This window comes from Salmo salar, chromosome 16, assembly GCF_965601325.2.
Source record: "Salmo salar chromosome 16, fSalSal1, whole genome shotgun sequence".
Classification (NCBI taxonomy): domain Eukaryota; kingdom Metazoa; phylum Chordata; class Actinopteri; order Salmoniformes; family Salmonidae; genus Salmo; species Salmo salar.
The window spans coordinates 26,075,652-26,092,185 of NC_138306.1; the positions used below are offsets into that span (position 1 = coordinate 26,075,652).

General features: G+C 44.5%; 2 protein-coding genes across 3 annotated transcripts; one reads left to right on the top strand and one right to left on the bottom strand.

Annotated features, from left to right (window-relative positions):
* Positions 1-529: 529 nt before the first annotated feature.
* Positions 530-9,857, bottom strand: LOC106573441 (proline-rich transmembrane protein 4). Its single transcript, XM_014148491.3, has 3 exons — positions 8,350-9,857; positions 6,769-7,461; positions 530-3,553 (listed from the first exon to the last, which is right to left on the bottom strand). The coding sequence occupies exons 2-3, from the start codon at positions 7,331-7,333 to the stop codon at positions 1,389-1,391; spliced, it is 2,730 nt and encodes a 909-aa protein (XP_014003966.1). The 5' UTR covers positions 7,334-7,461; positions 8,350-9,857; the 3' UTR covers positions 530-1,388.
* A 2,504-nt stretch (positions 9,858-12,361) lies between these two features.
* Positions 12,362-16,391, top strand: LOC106573442 (transmembrane protein 53-A). Of its 2 annotated transcripts, XM_014148493.3 has the most exons (5): positions 12,362-12,453; positions 13,408-13,497; positions 13,865-14,241; positions 14,349-14,595; positions 14,779-16,391. In XM_014148493.3, the coding sequence occupies exons 3-5, from the start codon at positions 13,957-13,959 to the stop codon at positions 15,138-15,140; spliced, it is 894 nt and encodes a 297-aa protein (XP_014003968.1). In that variant the 5' UTR covers positions 12,362-12,453; positions 13,408-13,497; positions 13,865-13,956; the 3' UTR covers positions 15,141-16,391. The 2 variants fall into 2 exon arrangements, with proteins under 2 accessions (XP_014003968.1, XP_014003970.1); XM_014148495.3 differs by lacking the exon at positions 13,408-13,497.
* The last annotated feature ends 143 nt before the right edge of the window (positions 16,392-16,534 follow it).

Here is a 16,534-nt window from a genome sequence, read left to right on the forward strand (position 1 = left end):
TTCATTTGTTTGTCATACCTCATCTACGATGCATGACATACCAGTTGAACTGTTTTCCATGTACATTGTATTTACAATAAAATATACACTGAGTATACCAAACATTAGGAACACCTTCCTAATATTGAGTTACACCCTCCACTTTTTCCCTCAGAACAGTCTTAATTTGTCAGGGCATGGACTCTAAGGTGTTGAAAGCATTCCACGGGGATGCTGGCCCATGTTGACTCCAATGCTTCACACAGTTGTGTCAAATTGGCTGGATGTCCTTCAGGTGATGGAACATTCTTGATACACACAGGAAACTGTTGAGCAGTTAGAGTCTAACAGGGTTAGAGTTCCTGACACAAACTGGTGCGCCTGGCACCTACTAACATACCCTGTTCAAAGGTACTTAAATATTTTGTCATTCACCCTCTGAATGACACACATCCATGTCTCAATTGTCTCAAGGCTCAAAAATCCTTCTTTAACCTGTCTCTTCCCCTTCATCTACACGGACTGAAATGGATTTAACAAATGACATCAATAAGGGATCATAACTTTAATCTGGATTCACCTGGTCAGTCTGTCATGGAAAGAACAGGTGTCCTTACGTTTAGTATACTCTGTATATTTTACACAGTCTTCAATGATATATGTACCGTATGACACAGCGTTACTCATTGTAGAGAAAGGGTTTGAAATATCAGAGGTTGAGCTGTTTTTCAATTAAATTAAAAACGTTGGGTGAAATCTTTGCTTTGGTATCGGGTTCCATTGCTGCATTTGGCACTTGAACACTCTAGTATAACTCCTGGTTTATATTGCTGTTGTGACTTAAACAGGTACGCTTATATTGCTTGGTGGTAGGACACCAGTTATAAATTCTTTATAAGAACAAACAGTTTATTAAAAAACAGCTATAATGAAGAGTTACACTTTGTTCACTCTCCCCCAGTAGATGGCACTAAAGCATGAAGTGATCTTGCATATTGGTATGGTTATCATCAACACTACACTGACATTTCGTATTCAAAGTTCTTCAAATCAGTTCTAATTTGGTTGTTTCAGTAAGTTCATTGTTCATTTAGCACTTTTTGGAACTAACTGTACAGTTATATACAGCTTATAACTAATCAAACAGAACTATAAGTCTATTTTCTATATGTAGAATCCCCATAAAACTGCAACTGATAGTCAGTTCTACCTCTGTATACTTCTGTTGTAGCAGTGAAAAATCTGCTTGATCTGAATGCTAACATCACTCAAGCACTAAGTGTAGCGTATCAGTTAAGTCCTTAGCTCTCACTAGAGGTCAATATATAATCTCTGTGCATTATACATGTCATATCCTTACGTCCTTGTGACACATAGATAACGCATGGTTCAAACCCTGTAGCATCTGCCTACAGGTCAATAGTGTCACTGCACACGCTAAGAGCATCGATCTGTCGGCACACGTTGACGAATTCCGCTTGTACGGCCGTATCCCGTTCCAGCAACCTGCTTTCACTCAGGTCCTCTCTGCCCTCCAGCCGCCCCTCCCACTGACTGTCCTGCGAGGCCGAGCTGAGGGTGTGGTAACGTCTGTGATAGGTAAGGTGGGGGAGTGTCCTGGGCAGACTGCTCTGGCAGGGCTGCCCTCTGGTGGTGTGGGGGTGTGACCATGCCCCTCCTGTCGCTGAGCTGGGGAACAGACCCTGGGAAGACCCACTCAGGGACTCGTGGCACAGATAGCTGGAGTTACTACCTCTCCACCAGCACTCAGGCGGACAGCAGGGATCGCTGCGGCCTGGGAGAATGCATCCCGGCTGGGGAGGCCGTGTAGGAGACATATCCACATCTCCACAGGAAGAGGTCCGGTAGAGGGGACTGTCGGCTGAGTTGTTTCCAGGCCATGAGGCACTCTGGCTGTGGTGGGAGCCAGGGGAGTTCAAGGAGAGGCTGGAAGAAGCGTGGAGCAGCCTGGAGGAGCTGAAAAGGCTGTGGGGGAACAGGGTCTCGCTGTACAGGGCCTGGTCTATGCTACGGGACAGGTCAATGGGAGAGGGGGGGCGCAGGTCCACTGTGGAGTCAGTGTCCAGACATAGACTACCCTGGGAGGAGCCCTGGGACTCAACCCCAGCTTGAAGTCTCCCTGGTGGGCTTGGAGGATTAGGGAGGTTGGGGTGTCTGGAGGTTTTGGTCTGGCCAGGGTGGGGGTTAGGGTTAGGATGCTGGTTCAGTCCATTTGAAGGGGGTTCCATTAGTGTGTAGAGGGGGAGGGCTTCGGAATGGCGCTTCCTGATGACATCACACACCACCTGCTTCTCTTTCTGCCCAAGGGACCAGGGGTAGTGAGGGGGGAGGATGGGAGAGAGGGGAAGTGGGTGGCTAGGCCCTCCTGCGGGTGAGGCACAGGGCAGCCGCGCCCAGGACCCCTGACAGGTGTTGGTGTTGAGTTTAGTCCGGGAGGAGGAGTTAGAGTTGGAGCAACAGAAGAGGAGGGGCTGAGTGCCGATAATTGACAGGGACAGACACACCCCCACCTCACAGAGCCTGCAGCCCAGCTGGTATGCCCACCAAGGCCAGGGCTGGAACCCTGCCCCAGCACTCACCCCTCCGAGCCCTAATGCATGTAACATCCCATACAGCTGAAGCCCCCCACACCCTAACAGGCACAGAGCCCCTCCCACCCCAGCCCTTGCTGCCCTTCTCCACTCCTCAGCCTCAGCGAATGGGCACCGGGACAGCCGCCCCACCAGAACTGGGGAACCTGTTACCTCTCCCTCGCCGTCACTCAGCCGTTGGATGTGTTTGGCGTCTTGTCGTACATGGCAGTAAAAGAGGAGGAAGGAGCAGGGGAGGAGGAGGCAGAGGAGGATGAACACTCCCTGGGGGAGCAGGAGGAGGACAGGGAGGCTGGGGAAGACATGGAATAGAGCTATGGAGCCCAGGAAGGCTCCGAAGTGCATCAAGGAGAGGAAGAACAAGAGACAAGGCCTGGGCAGGGTGGAGAGAGGGAGGGAGAGAGAGAGGGAAAAATGAAGGGAGAGATGCATGCGAGAGCGGAGGGAGAGGAGGAGGAAGCAGATGGAGAAGGCAGAGGTGAGGCAGGGGAAGGGTAGTTCAGAGAGGAGGAGAGAGCCCAGAGCAGGCAGGTGGTCCTGGTGACTATAAGCGTCATACAGCAGAGAGAATGCTCTAGTGCCTCCGGTGGCCAGGAGGAACAGGTGCAGCAGGGTGAAGTAGGGGCTTCCTGGGGGGCAGCGCAGGGGCAGACCTAACAGACAGAGTACAGATATCAGAGCTAATGCAGTGAACACAGATCCCAGACCGTAGATGTGGGCCTCCCAGGCAAAGCCCCAGGTGGCCAGAGCTGAGTTCCAATCAGAATACAGAGGCACAAAGAGAGGAGGGGTTAGAGACAGAAAGGGGCGCTGGGATTGATTGGAGATGATGTCATCGGGGTAAAAGGGGCTCCAGGATTGATCAGTTGTGTTGCAGGGTGTGGCTCTGGTGTCAAGGCTGCAGTTGACGAGAGCCGACTCATTGGTGGCCGATTTTGGCCACCCCTCCTCTGGAAACACACCTGCAAAAACAGAAACAAAGATTATTGAAACTGATGCCCAAATCAACCACTTGCCCCTGGAATTTCATTGGGTGAAATATCAGGGAGAGAGAGGGAGAGCGAGAGAGCTAATCCATTATAAAAGTACATTCTTGTAACTGGGAATCTCTAACTGGGTCAGAGAGAGAGAGAGCCAGGGGAGAGAGAGAGAAAGGGTGGGAGGGAGGGACAGAGAGCAAGAGAGGGAGAGAGGGAGAGAGAGACTGTGTTCAGATGAGGTAGTATTGACCCCATTGCTGTTCTCATTTGTGTAACTATTTATAATCCCAAGCACACTCTTAAAACTAACATTACATCAATAATAACATAATATTGTAAGTGCATGTACCTACAGTGGCAAGAAAATGTATGTCAACCCTTTGGAATTACCTGGATTTCTGCATAAATTGGTCATCAAATGTTATCTGATCTTCATCTAAGTCACAACAATAGACAAATATAGTGTGCTTAAACTAATAACAAATATTATTGTATTTTTATTATCTATATTGAATACATCATTTAAACATTCACAGTGTAGGTTGGAAAAAGTATGTGAACCCCTAGGCTAATTGAAGTCAAGCATTGCCTGATGTGAACCATGCCTCGAACAAAAGAGATCTCAGAAGACCTAAGATTAAGAATGGTTGACTTGCATAAAGCTCGAAAGGGTTACAAAAGTATCTCTAAAAGCCTTGATGTTCATCAGTCCACGGTAAATGAAGAAAGTTCAGCACTGTTGCTACTCTCCCTAGGAGTGGCCGTCCTGCAAAGATGACTGCAAGAGCACAGCGCAGAAAGCTTAATGAGGTTAAGAAGAATCTTAGAGTGTAAGCTAAAGACTTACAGAAATCTCTGGAACATGCTAACATCTCTGTTGATGAGTCTAAGATATGTAAAACACTAAACAAGACTGGTGTTCATGGGAGGACACCATGGAAGAAGCCACTGCTGTCCAAAAAAAACTGTGCTGCACATCTGAAGTTTGCAAAAGTGCACCTGGATGTTCCACAGCGCTACTGGCAAAATATTCTGTGGACAGATGAAACTACAGTTGAGTTGTTTGTAAGGAACATACAACACTGTGTGTGGAGGAAAAAAGGCACAGAGCACCAACATCAAAACCTTATCCCAACTGTAAAGTATGGTGGCGGGAGCATCATGGGTTGGGGCAGCTTTGCTGACTCAGGGCCTTGACAGCTTGCTATCATCGATGGAAAAAATGATTTCCCAAGTTTATCAAGACATTTTGCAGGAGAATGTTAAGCTATCTGTCCGCCAATAGAAGCTCAACAGAAGTTGGGTGATGCACCAGGACAACGACCCAAAACACTGATGAAACAGCAGAAAATACACAGTCAGAGTCCTGACTTCAACCCGATTGAGATGCTGTAGCATGACCTCAAGAGAGCAGTTCACACCAGACATCCCAAGAATATTGCTGAACTGAAACAGTTTTGTAAAGTGGAATGGTCCAAAATTCCTCCTGACCATTGTGCAGGGCTGATCCGCAACTACAGAAAACGTTTGGTTGAGGTTATTGCTGCCAAAGGAGGGTCAACCAGTTATTAAAACCAAGGGTTCACATTCGTTTTCCACCCTGCACTGTGAATGTTTACACGGTGTGTTCAATAAAGACATGAAAACGTATAATTGTTTGTGTGTTGTTAGTTTAAGCAGACTGTGTTTGTCTATTTTTGTGACCTAGATGAAGATCAGATCAAATTTTATGGCCAATTTATTCAGAAATCCAGGTATTTCCAAAGGGTTCACATACTTTTTCTTGCTACTGTATTCTATACTGTATGTCTGTCCCCTATGATAACATAACATCTGAATAATGTGGACACGTCCACTACCTATGTGCCTGCCTACTGCCTACTGCCTACTGAGCTCTACAACAAGACCTTCGCTGTAAAAGGTGCGTGACTGGCTATAGGGAAGTCAGGCGCAGGAGAGCAGAACTGGGTAAAAACTGGAGCAGTTTAATATGCAAAACAAATGGCACCCAGAACAACAAAATATGGGTACAAAATAACCCGTCGCGAACCAGTCAAAGTGCACAAACACTTTACAACAAACAATTTCACACACAGACATGGGGGGAACAGAGGGTTATGTACACGACAAGTAATGAGGGAATGTAAACATTCTCTGGTCTCTTCTCTTCTTTTCACGTGTGTGTGTGTGTGTGTGTGTGTGTGTGTGTGTGTGTGTGTGTGTGTGTGTGTGTGTGTGTGTGTGTGTGTGTGTGTGTGTGTGTGTGTGTGTGTGTGAGAGAGAGAGATGTGAGACACAGAGCTAACCCAGTTCTGTCTCCCTCCCTCTTAGACCTTTTACTACCCTCTGCCTATGCTCTCTACCCCTCCCTGGCTGGAGAGGCAAGAGGCTTCTACAATGTCCTATATAAAACCACCAGTCCACTGTGTTTCTCATTCACATCTCATTTACTGTCCTCACACGAAGGAATTCATTAACAGTCTCCCTCAGCGTAGCTGTTTAAGAAGATAGGACAGCAAGGGAGAGAAATAAAGTGTGTCTGTGACAGAGTGGAAAAGAAGAGGAGAATGAGAGGTGGTAGAGATGGATGGAAGATGGAGGGGAGAGATGAAGGGGGAGATTGAGGGAGGAGAGAAGGAGGATCGATGGAGTGGGAGAGAAGGAGATGAGAGGAGAGAATGAGAAAGAGAGAGAGGAGAGAGAGGGAGAGGCGTGACGTAAACCGCCCTGTGAATATAAAACAACTGTGTTTGCCAGCAGAATACATATCACACATACACAGAGCAGGCACAGAGCAGACATAGAGCAGGCATAGAGCAGGCACAGAGCAGACATAGAGCAGACAGAGAAGACAAGTCACCTTCCAACACACACTTCAATAGCAAACACACACTACTAATACTACTACAACTACAATTGCTACAGGGGCATGTAAACACCAAACACACATTGTACTTCATGATATCAGAGGTAGGATGTCATGAATAGAAAATATATTAAGGGTTACTCTCATCACACTGCCACAGTAAATCAGTACATTCACCGCCAGTATTTTACAAAATCGGAAATAGGTCAATTCTGCCCAATATCCTATAAATACGAAGGAAGACTATTCTTACCAACACCCTGAGGGTGTTGTAAAAGTGGACATATCACTGTGACATGGGGGTGAAGGGATGGGGGTTGGATACTCTTACTTGTGTCTGTTCCTGTTTCCTCTGTGAGGTTCTCTGTGAAGTCCTGTAACTCATCTCCAATCTCTTCCACCACGATATCTCCCTCCAGTATGTCTCTCTGTTGAGTGGCTGGGAAGTCCAGAGCTAACAACTCTCTGTTTGTGGCCTGGGCTCTGGGTTGGTGTTGGTCCGAGTCAGTAGTAGACCCTAGCTGTGCATTCACTGGGGCTGGTGATGTAGGTCTAGTGAGTGGATTAAAGCCTTGGGTCTCTGTGTAGTCACTGATAGTTCCCCGAAACTCGCCTTTGTTGTCCTTTTTCTCAGTTTCCTCAGGTGCCAGTGTGGAGTCTTTCAGTCCTGGAAACCAGTCCAAAGAGTCGGCCATTCTGGCTCCAGCGGTGGGGACTACAGGAGCCCAGGAGGGCCATACAGTGCTGTGTGAGGCCAGTACTGGGTCATCGATCTGTGTGTCTGTATGTGGGTGTGGTGGTGCCTTTGTGGCGACCTCTGGGGCCAAGGTAAAGGCTTGAAGATGGAGGAGAGGAGCAAGGGAGAGGAGGAGAGAGGTCCACATCACAGCAGCCATGATGGAGACCCTATAGTGTAATATTCTCTTTGAAGTCACATGATGCAGGTAAACATTGCTGTCCAATTACATGATTCCCAACGAACACTTCTTTCACCTCAACGCCACATACTTAAGAATAGGCTCACCTGCAGAACACAGACAACACACACCTCAAAGTCAAATCAAACCACATTATATTTGTCACATGCTTCGTAAACAACAGGTGTAGACTAACAGTGAAACGCTTACTTACGGGCCCTTCCCAACAGTGCAGACAGAAAGAAAATAGAGAAATAATAGAAAAGTAATAACATGTAATAATAAAAGTAATAATAAATACACAATTAGTAACGATAACTTGGCTATATACATGGGGTACCAGCACCGAGGCGATGTGTAGAGGTACAAAGTAATTGAAGAAGATATGTACATATAACTAGGAATAAAGTGACTACGTAACATGATAGATAATAAACAGTAGCAGCTGTGTATGTGATGAGTCAAAAGAGTTAGAGTAAAAAGGCTCGATGCAGATAGTTAAATAGTTAACCAATAGCTACCCGGACTAACTATTTATCAGTCTTATGGCTTCGGGGAAGAAGCTGTTCAGGGTCCTGTTGGTTCCAGACTTGGTGCATCGGTACCACTTGCCGTGCGGTAGCAGAGAGAACAGTCTATGACTTGGGTGCCTGGAGTCTTAAAAAATGTTTAGGGCCTTCCTCGCAGTCAGCATACAAAGAAACTGTAGCAGTGTCCTCTCCTCCTCCACTAGAAAAAACAAACCCTCCCATGTACGCATGCATACCTACTTTAGATTTTTTTTCCTGCCTCTCTCTGCCAATGTACTCAGAAAGTAGCACAGCACTCCCCATAGACATGCCCAGCAACACCAACCGCTTTAATCTATCCCTCTCCATCATTCTCTCTTCTTTGTCTCTTCACAACTCCCCCACCCCCGCCTCAGTCTTCTAGACCCTCTTATTTTTCAGACAGCAGACAAATACCACACATACACACACATTTGTATTACTTACTATGCTGCATCCTTCTGCTCTCCATCAGACAGGACAGGTCCCAGCTCAGCCAAGCAATAACAATCCCCTCTGTCCCACACCACACTGCTGCAGCCTCCGCTGCTGCTACATAGATCCCTCCGTCTGTCTGTGTGTGTGTGAGTTACAGGCTCACTCCTCTTCTCAGTATCACTCACATACTCTCCCTCTCTCTCCCTCCCTCCCTCGTTCAGTTTCTCTCTTTTTCTGATGTGTGCCGGGAATGCATGGTTCCCGTGGATACACCTCACTGTGTAAATGATTTATCAGTGCGGTCTGATCGTACACACACACACGTCAGTGAGAATAAATCACTAATTGGAGGATGGCACTAACTATCAGATCAATACAGTGTATTGGATGTCATTTGCGGCTGGAGTTTAAACCAACCCTCTCCGTGATACTTTACATAAAAGCAATAGTCAGTGTAAAAGTGACTACAAATTAAAAGCACGTCACAAATGATGGTACACACATCACAAGGAATGTGTAAGTTCTTTGTGAGCCTAGCACGCACAACTGGTGTTTTATATTGTTATGGGGTGTGTGTCCTCTGCCCTCTGTCCTCACACCACCTATCTATCTCTCTTTCTCGCTCATACGTATACATACCCACTTCTCTCTGTCTTTATTTCTTGCTATCTGTCTCCTTCTACTCAACATGTTGATATCATCAGACTCTGATAGCTATAGTACTGCATCTCCCTGTGGGGTAAAGTCCAGGCTCATGTCCTCATTTAATTCCTCTGTGGATACTTGAAAATAAACACTGATCCACATACTGTACCTTGTTAATCTGTGTACATCTTCAATCTGTACTCTGACTGACCAGAGTTGAATAGGATGATATGGGCCATTGTACTGTATCTACAGTATATTATAGATCTGCTCTGCTAGTATACGACTGACTGGGGGTTGGATTATGGGTGACCGTCATTGATTACAGCAGTGCATTTACAGAGCATGAACCAATGCATCTAGCCACTGTCTATGCAATATCATAGAGCAATAACAAAGCTGCATTGAGATATAGTATTCCAGTATGTTATTTTTTTTTGAGACTGACCAGAAATCAATTGGATTTAGAGCAATGATGAATGGATCATCTTCAGCATCAATATCTCCTCCATCTCTCCTGTCTGTTTGTGAGACTATCAGGCAGGTTTGCGCTGATGGAGCAGAAAGCGCTTATTTATTCCTGTAGACACTGTAGAGTAGCTCATCCCTGACCTATTTATATACCTGGGGAAGATCAAACAGACACACAGGCCGGCAGGAAGACAGCCATCGGTGTAGAATGAGATCGTTTGGTCTCAGGGTTGAGGCATTATCTATCCCTGGGAAACAGCAGAGTTAATGATCCATAACCAGAGAGAGGCCCAATAATTGATCAACGATGGATCAATAACAGTAAACAGGACCTGCTCACAGTGGGGTAAGCCTAGGGGTGGAGGGTCACAGAGTACAGGGTAGTCACCTGGGGTAAAAAACTTACCAGGCATTACACCAGGGGTGTTCTGTACCACTCAAAACTGTGTTAGCCAGCTGAGCTGAAGCTCTGGGACCAAACACCAGTCTTCAGGTTTCACACAACAGTTGACCAGCCCTGCTGTAGGGGGTTAGGAGAGCCACACCAGAGCCGACTGACACTCGGAGTGATGACCGCACAGGAGGCACCAACCAGCCGGAACTAAAGGTTTCAGGAGAGGAACAATGACTGACCAAACACATGACCTCAGCGTGGGGCATGGCCAACCCCCCCAAAAATGACCTACACACACTTATACACAGGAGAACACACACACACACAAGCTTGCACAGGAACACACACTCGGGAACACTCGCACACGCATATACAACTACATGCACATACACACCACGCACGCACACACATACACACACTACGCATACACGCACATGCACGCACGCACACACAGACATCAAGCGCACACAGACATCAAGCACACACAGTACGCCTGAGCGCGCATACACCGTCTGCCTGCATGGCTGCTGAGTCAGGCCTGACAGGGGATGAGTTGTCCAAACTGGGGGCCCAATGTGTTCTATGTGTGTGAGAGTCAGAAGGGGAGCTTGATTTGCATGTCAGAGAGATACAGGCCAGCTCATATCTGGCAATGAGAATTGCAGCAATGAATTACATACTCTTAAAACACATGGTTGCTTCAACTATGCTTCAACTATGAGAAAATAACACACACACGTTAAAATGATCGAGGATAAAAACATAATAAATAATTACAAACGTTATGTATTTCCATTTTGGTCCTCAACTTTCAAGTTCTTCAATTCTGAATTCACAAAAGAAAAGTCACAATGATGCATTAATCTACAGATGTTTCTCCTTGACAAAAGCACAGCCTTCCAATTTTCTTAAGGACTGAAAAGGTACAAGCGTTTTCGCTCACTCCGAAAAATAATTGGGTCTTCAAAATAACACACATTTACAGTAAAGAGCTCGTTAAAAATACAAGGGACTATTACTAAAGTGTTGACGACACTCTAAAATTAAACCGTTATAAAATCTTCAGAATTAAGTCATGAAACCTTATTCAATGAAAATAAAATGGTCTTTGTTTGGATAAAAATTTGAGTGCTCAAAACGGTTTATTTAGCTCGTTGTTTAAATGACCTAACGATCATCGCCCGCATATGTAGGAACGATTTCACCGGCTTGTAACATGAGTACGGTCTCTAATGAGCACTTCGTGGACGTTGGGGCGGAGCGACTTGGAACACGTAGAAGAGTTACCGTTCTCCTAGCATCAGTATATCATGCTAGCATCACGAGCGTGGATTATTTTCTTCAAACTAAGAGTCCCCCTGCAAAGACATGCTAAACTTTCGGAATATTGATTTTTTCTCTCTCACTCTAGTGCTTGATGATTAGTTGACAAGTTGAGTCAGGTGTGCTTGTCCAGGGTTACAATAAAAACGTGAACTGTTGGGAGTACCGAAGGAACAGGGTTGGGAAAGTGTTTTTCCCAACATTGCAACCACCTTTGAAAAAATAAATACATCATTTGATGTATTATTTATACCAGCATTTATTTTCTAACTTTACACAGATACTGGTATGTTGAAAGGTATTGTGTAGGCTATATTTAAAGAAAAACGTTTAATAAAATAAAAATATATGTTGTTGGAATTACTCAATAGAGTCTGCTAAACTTAAATTGGTCTCTGCATTGCAATACACAGTATATATAGGATACTTATAGTGTTGGGTGGTAGAGAAATAAACTTTACTAGCTGTCTCATATAGACTGGGGTGGGAAATACTCAGTTGGGTCTCTACTAACCAAATATGGTTAGTTTTGGAGGGGGACTGTGTCGCCCAGCCTGCTGCTGGCTTTTCATTGTTGGAGCTAGAAACACAAGCATTTCGCTACACCTGCAATAACATCTGCTAAACACATGTATGTGACAAATTACAATTTGATTTGCTGGCTTTTCATTCCGCCCCCTCCATAGCCCCCAATGCAATGTACTGTAATAGACTGTACATGGTATACATACTGGCTTGTAGAGATAACTTTTCTACCTGTCTCAGCTGAGACTGAGCATTTCCCACCCCACTTTAGCTGAGACAGGTAGAAAAGTTATCTCTACAAGCCCAAATGTATCCTATGTACAGTCTATTACAGTGTAATGCATTGGGGGCTATGGTGGGGTCAGAGTGAAAAGACAGCAGCAGGCCATGTGACAGTCCCCCCCAAAAAGTAACCATATTTGGTTATTAGAGACCCTACTGACTACTTCCCACCCCACTTTAGCTGAGACAGGAGAAAAAGTTATCTCTACAGCCCAATATTCTCAACATAGTATTTTTTCATTATTGGTCTTAAAAAAAAAATTCAAATCATATTTTTTATTTATTTTCATAAATTACACATTGCTTTTCTTGTTGGCACAATAAAAGTGGCCATTGATTAAAATTCCATATTTTTTGAATGAGTTATCCACATTGCAAGGTTTCGTAATTACCATACTAACGTGACGTAATTTATGCTGCTGGCAGAATACTAGTCGCTGAAGGGTCTTGTGAGTGAAGAAGCATTTTCACAGGTAAGGAATGTTCTTATATGATAGCTAGCTAGTCAGCAGCCTTCCAATGTTTTGATGTGTCAATACAGGATTTGATATTAAACCATTAGCAACATCAGAACACAGCTAGGTCCTGTCGACCCTCAGTTTGTAAAACCACAAAAAAAAATGAGTAGCTAGCTAGCTAAGTGATTGGAATTGTTTACTTGCGGTAAAATAGCTAGTTAACGTTAACTATGCCAGTTTTGACATATCATCATGTTATGAGTTATTGAATTAATCTTGCCCACTAATTGCCCGTTAATATGCCCTTTCAAAAGGTGTAATGATGACCAATTAACCTAGCAACTTTTTTTATTGATATTATCAGTGTCCAACATCCTATGTTGCCCGAAAATCTGAAAATGGTAGTGGAAAATTGTGTTTTATTGAGACGGCACACATTTTCCCCGTTTTTTTTCCCAACGGACTGCCATTAAAGCTAGTTAAGGAGGAAAAGTATGCTTTTGCAGCCTGATTGGAGGATGCTTTAAGTACGGACCGGTCCACGGGGGACACAAGTATGTTACCGACTGGGCATATCAAACCTAGACGATAGTGCAGATCTAGCGGCCACCATCGGCTTCCTAGGCTAGTTACACCGTCTGAAACGAAGCACTACAAAAACGTGGAAAGTTAATTTACAAGCCAGAATATTGAGTAAAAATAAATTTTACTCTACCGCATGTCTGTGCATTTGGTCCTTTTGCTGGTGGAAATTGGAGACAAAAAATCTGCAGGAAAGTAGCTATTATTTACGATTACTTTTTAGAGTGCTGGTACTGCTGTTGACATTTTTATCATCTGGCACATGAGTAAAAAATGAACACCAGCACGATCACGGTTAGTATGTATGCATTGCGTGCATGTACTGTACTTCTGTCTTGTGCACATGTCTTGGGTGATGAGTTAACAAATCGTGATGGCCACACACAGGGACCCACGGTTTGAAGTCTGTTTAATAAATGTTCCTGTGGATATACATTTCCACCTGCAGAAGGACCAACTGTCCAGACTACCTGTAGAGTAAGTTGACATTTTCGTTATTTAACTACTGGCTTCCAGCAGACTGTTCAGTTTTTTTGCAACCCAATTTCCAGCAACACTAGTGTGGCAATACAGCGTTGCTAAAAGCAGCTATGTTTGCACATGCAGTGTGCCCTTGAGAAAGTCAGGGGTTCGACTGCTACAGCTAGAACAACCTCATAGTTATCAATAGGCTAGCTTGCAATTAATGAATTAATACATAAATAACTGAATGAATAAATAATTGACTATGGTCAAATTAAAATACAATAGAAGTAGTAGCTATCTATAATGTTACATCATGTTTATACAGCAAATCTGTCTACAAAATATAATTTTTCAATTTCTCATTATTTTCCCCTTCCAGACCAACGCCTTTACCACAGCTGCCTTATTGCACTGCCAGCACCCCCTACAGGCTTCCTAACTCAGCGCTCACTGTCCCACCTTGCTGTCACCATGCTATTCCGTGGGGTCACAGCTCAACGCATCAGCAAGACCATCACCTTGTACCTGAACGAGACGGCACCACCTAATCCTTCACCTGGGCCTCCCATTGGGCCTCCCCTTGGCCCTCTGTCTGCCCTGAACGATGCAGCATGTACCCCACCAGCCCTTACCCCAGGCCCAACCAAGCCCCTGTTGCTAATGCTTCCCTGGTTGGGGTCGCGACCCCAGGCTGTGGCCAAGTACTGTGAGATCTACTTCCGTACAGGCTTCGACGTGCTCATAGTGGAGAGCGAGGTGAGGAATGGATTAAAGTTTAAAGAGGAAACGTCATGGGGGGAAACGTCATACTCTCTCTGCTCTCCTTTCTGTCTAAAACACCTCCGATCCCCCCTCTGCTCTAGGTGAGTCAGTTCCTGTGGCCGCGTTGGGGTCTAGACTATGGAGCAAGGGTACTGGATGTCCTACAGAGTGACCGCTTTGTGTCACGCCCCTTACTCGTGCACGCCTTTTCCATAGGAGGATACACCTTCACCCAGTTGCTGGTGCACATGTCCCACGACACACAGAAGTACCACAGCTTCATTAAGAGGATCAAAGGCCACATCTATGACAGCCTAGTGCTGGGCTCACTGGAGAGGATGGCTACCGGTGAGTCTGGGGGTCAGGGATTAGAGGTTAAAGGTTATATACCGTCAGGTGTAACACATCTATCACAGCCTAGTACTGTCTAGTACAGCCTGGTTAGGGGTTATAAAGCTAACCAGTGAGCTGACATTGTCCTCTCTCCTAAGGCCATTTAAACTTTGCGTGTGTATTTGATTATCTCCTCAGGTCTGAGTAAGAACTTGTTCCCCCGGCTGGAGAGCCTGGTTAAACGGGCCAGCATACTCTACTTCAGAGCCTTCAAATGCCACACGGTCGACTACTTCAACACTGGCATCGACGTCTTCAGGAACAACCCTGTCACCGCTCCCGCCCTCGTCTTCTTCTGCCAGAACGACGCGCTGTGCGACCCTGAGAGCATGGAGGAGATCATCGCCTACTGGAGGAAACGAGGGATGGAGGTGACGGACAGGAAGTGGGAGGAGTCAACACATGCAGGCCACCTGAGACGACACCCGCAGGAGTACCTGTCCACCTTAGAGACCTACCTCCAGAGTCTCAGTATGGTCCCTCTCAAGGCCAAGATGTGACCCCAGGCAGGACTCACCCGACTGTGGTCCGGTCCAGAAACAATCCCTATTCCCATCCACTACCCCTTAGGCCCTCAGCATGGCCCACATCAAGGCCAAGTTACCACAGGACACAGCTATGGTCCAGTCCAGAAATAGCCTCTAGCCCAGTGGTATTCGATGCTTTTCAGCCGGGACTTCTGGGGACCCCATTTTTGTAGTGAAAATTTCTCCCTACCCCACTTTAAATCTAATGACAACCTTAAAATCAAATTACCTATATTTTCAAAATGAAAAGAAACCAGTAAATAAATGTACTCAATATTTTATTTTTTAAATGATCTTGCTCAACAACAACAAATAATATATACACTACCGTTCAAAAGTTTGTCACTTAGAAATGTCCTTGTTTTTGAAAGAAAAGCTAATTTGTTGTCCATTAAAATAACATCAAATTGATCAGAAATACAGTAGACATTGTTAATTTGATGTTATTTTAATAGACAACAAATTAGCTTTTCTTTCAAAAACATTAAAATAACATCAAATTGATCAGAAATACAGTAGACATTGTTAATTTGATGTTATTTTAATATACCAAAAAATGTGCTTTCTTTCAAAAACAAGGACATTTCTAAGTGACCCCAAACTTTTGAACGGTCGTGTATATTTTATTAAAATGTTGGTGACCCCACTGCACTTCCCCCACGACCCCGCTTAGGTTCATGACCCGACTTTGAATACCATTTCCCTAGCCCTTACCCCCTAGTTACTCAGGCTCCCCTGACACAAAGATGTGACATTTTGCACTTCACTTATCTACAAATGACATGTTTGAGCACTGTAGGTATAGTGGGGATTTGTCTACACTTTTACATATTCTCGAAGAACGTCCTACTACAGTAACTGTTAAGCTGACCTACTACCCATTTCTATTATAATAAATGAGATACTTGTTTAGTAGACTTTTGGCAAAATAAGTAATTGTTTACAGATGTTTCGGAATTGCACCAGAAATGTAATGTAATATGTGATATAGCTTCTGAACTGTGAATGCATTACATAGGTTACGTAGAACTCTGAATACCTCAACAGCACCATTCCATGGTGACAATCTCTATTATGTTAAATTAACAGTATAGTGCAAAGTGTATTGTGAAATGAGTTTATTATGACAGACAACCACTGCTATGATATGTGTGATTGTATATGTTGAAAATAATCTATGCAATCTTAATGAATTTTTATTAAAAAAATAATGTTTTGTCAAGACATACTGCAACTCTTCAATGCAATGTTTTCCAACAGAAGTGCCATTTTTTCCATAACTGGATTAAAACATTTCCATAACTTGATTTTCAAATACTTAGACTGGAAAGGATGCTAATTCTAAAATGTTCTATGTACAAGATATT

Coding starts and splice junctions, on each gene's coding strand:
- LOC106573441 (XM_014148491.3), bottom strand. CDS start 7,333: ATGGCTGCTGTGATGTGGACCTCTCTCCTCCTCTCCCTTGCTCCTCTC. Junction 3,554..6,768: donor GGAAACAGGAACAGACACAA/GTAAGAGTATCC, acceptor CTGTTTTTGCAG/GTGTGTTTCCAGAGGAGGGG.
- LOC106573442 (XM_014148493.3), top strand. CDS start 13,957: ATGCTATTCCGTGGGGTCACAGCTCAACGCATCAGCAAGACCATCACC. Junction 14,242..14,348: donor TGCTCATAGTGGAGAGCGAG/GTGAGGAATGGA, acceptor CCTCTGCTCTAG/GTGAGTCAGTTCCTGTGGCC. Junction 14,596..14,778: donor ACTGGAGAGGATGGCTACCG/GTGAGTCTGGGG, acceptor TTATCTCCTCAG/GTCTGAGTAAGAACTTGTTC.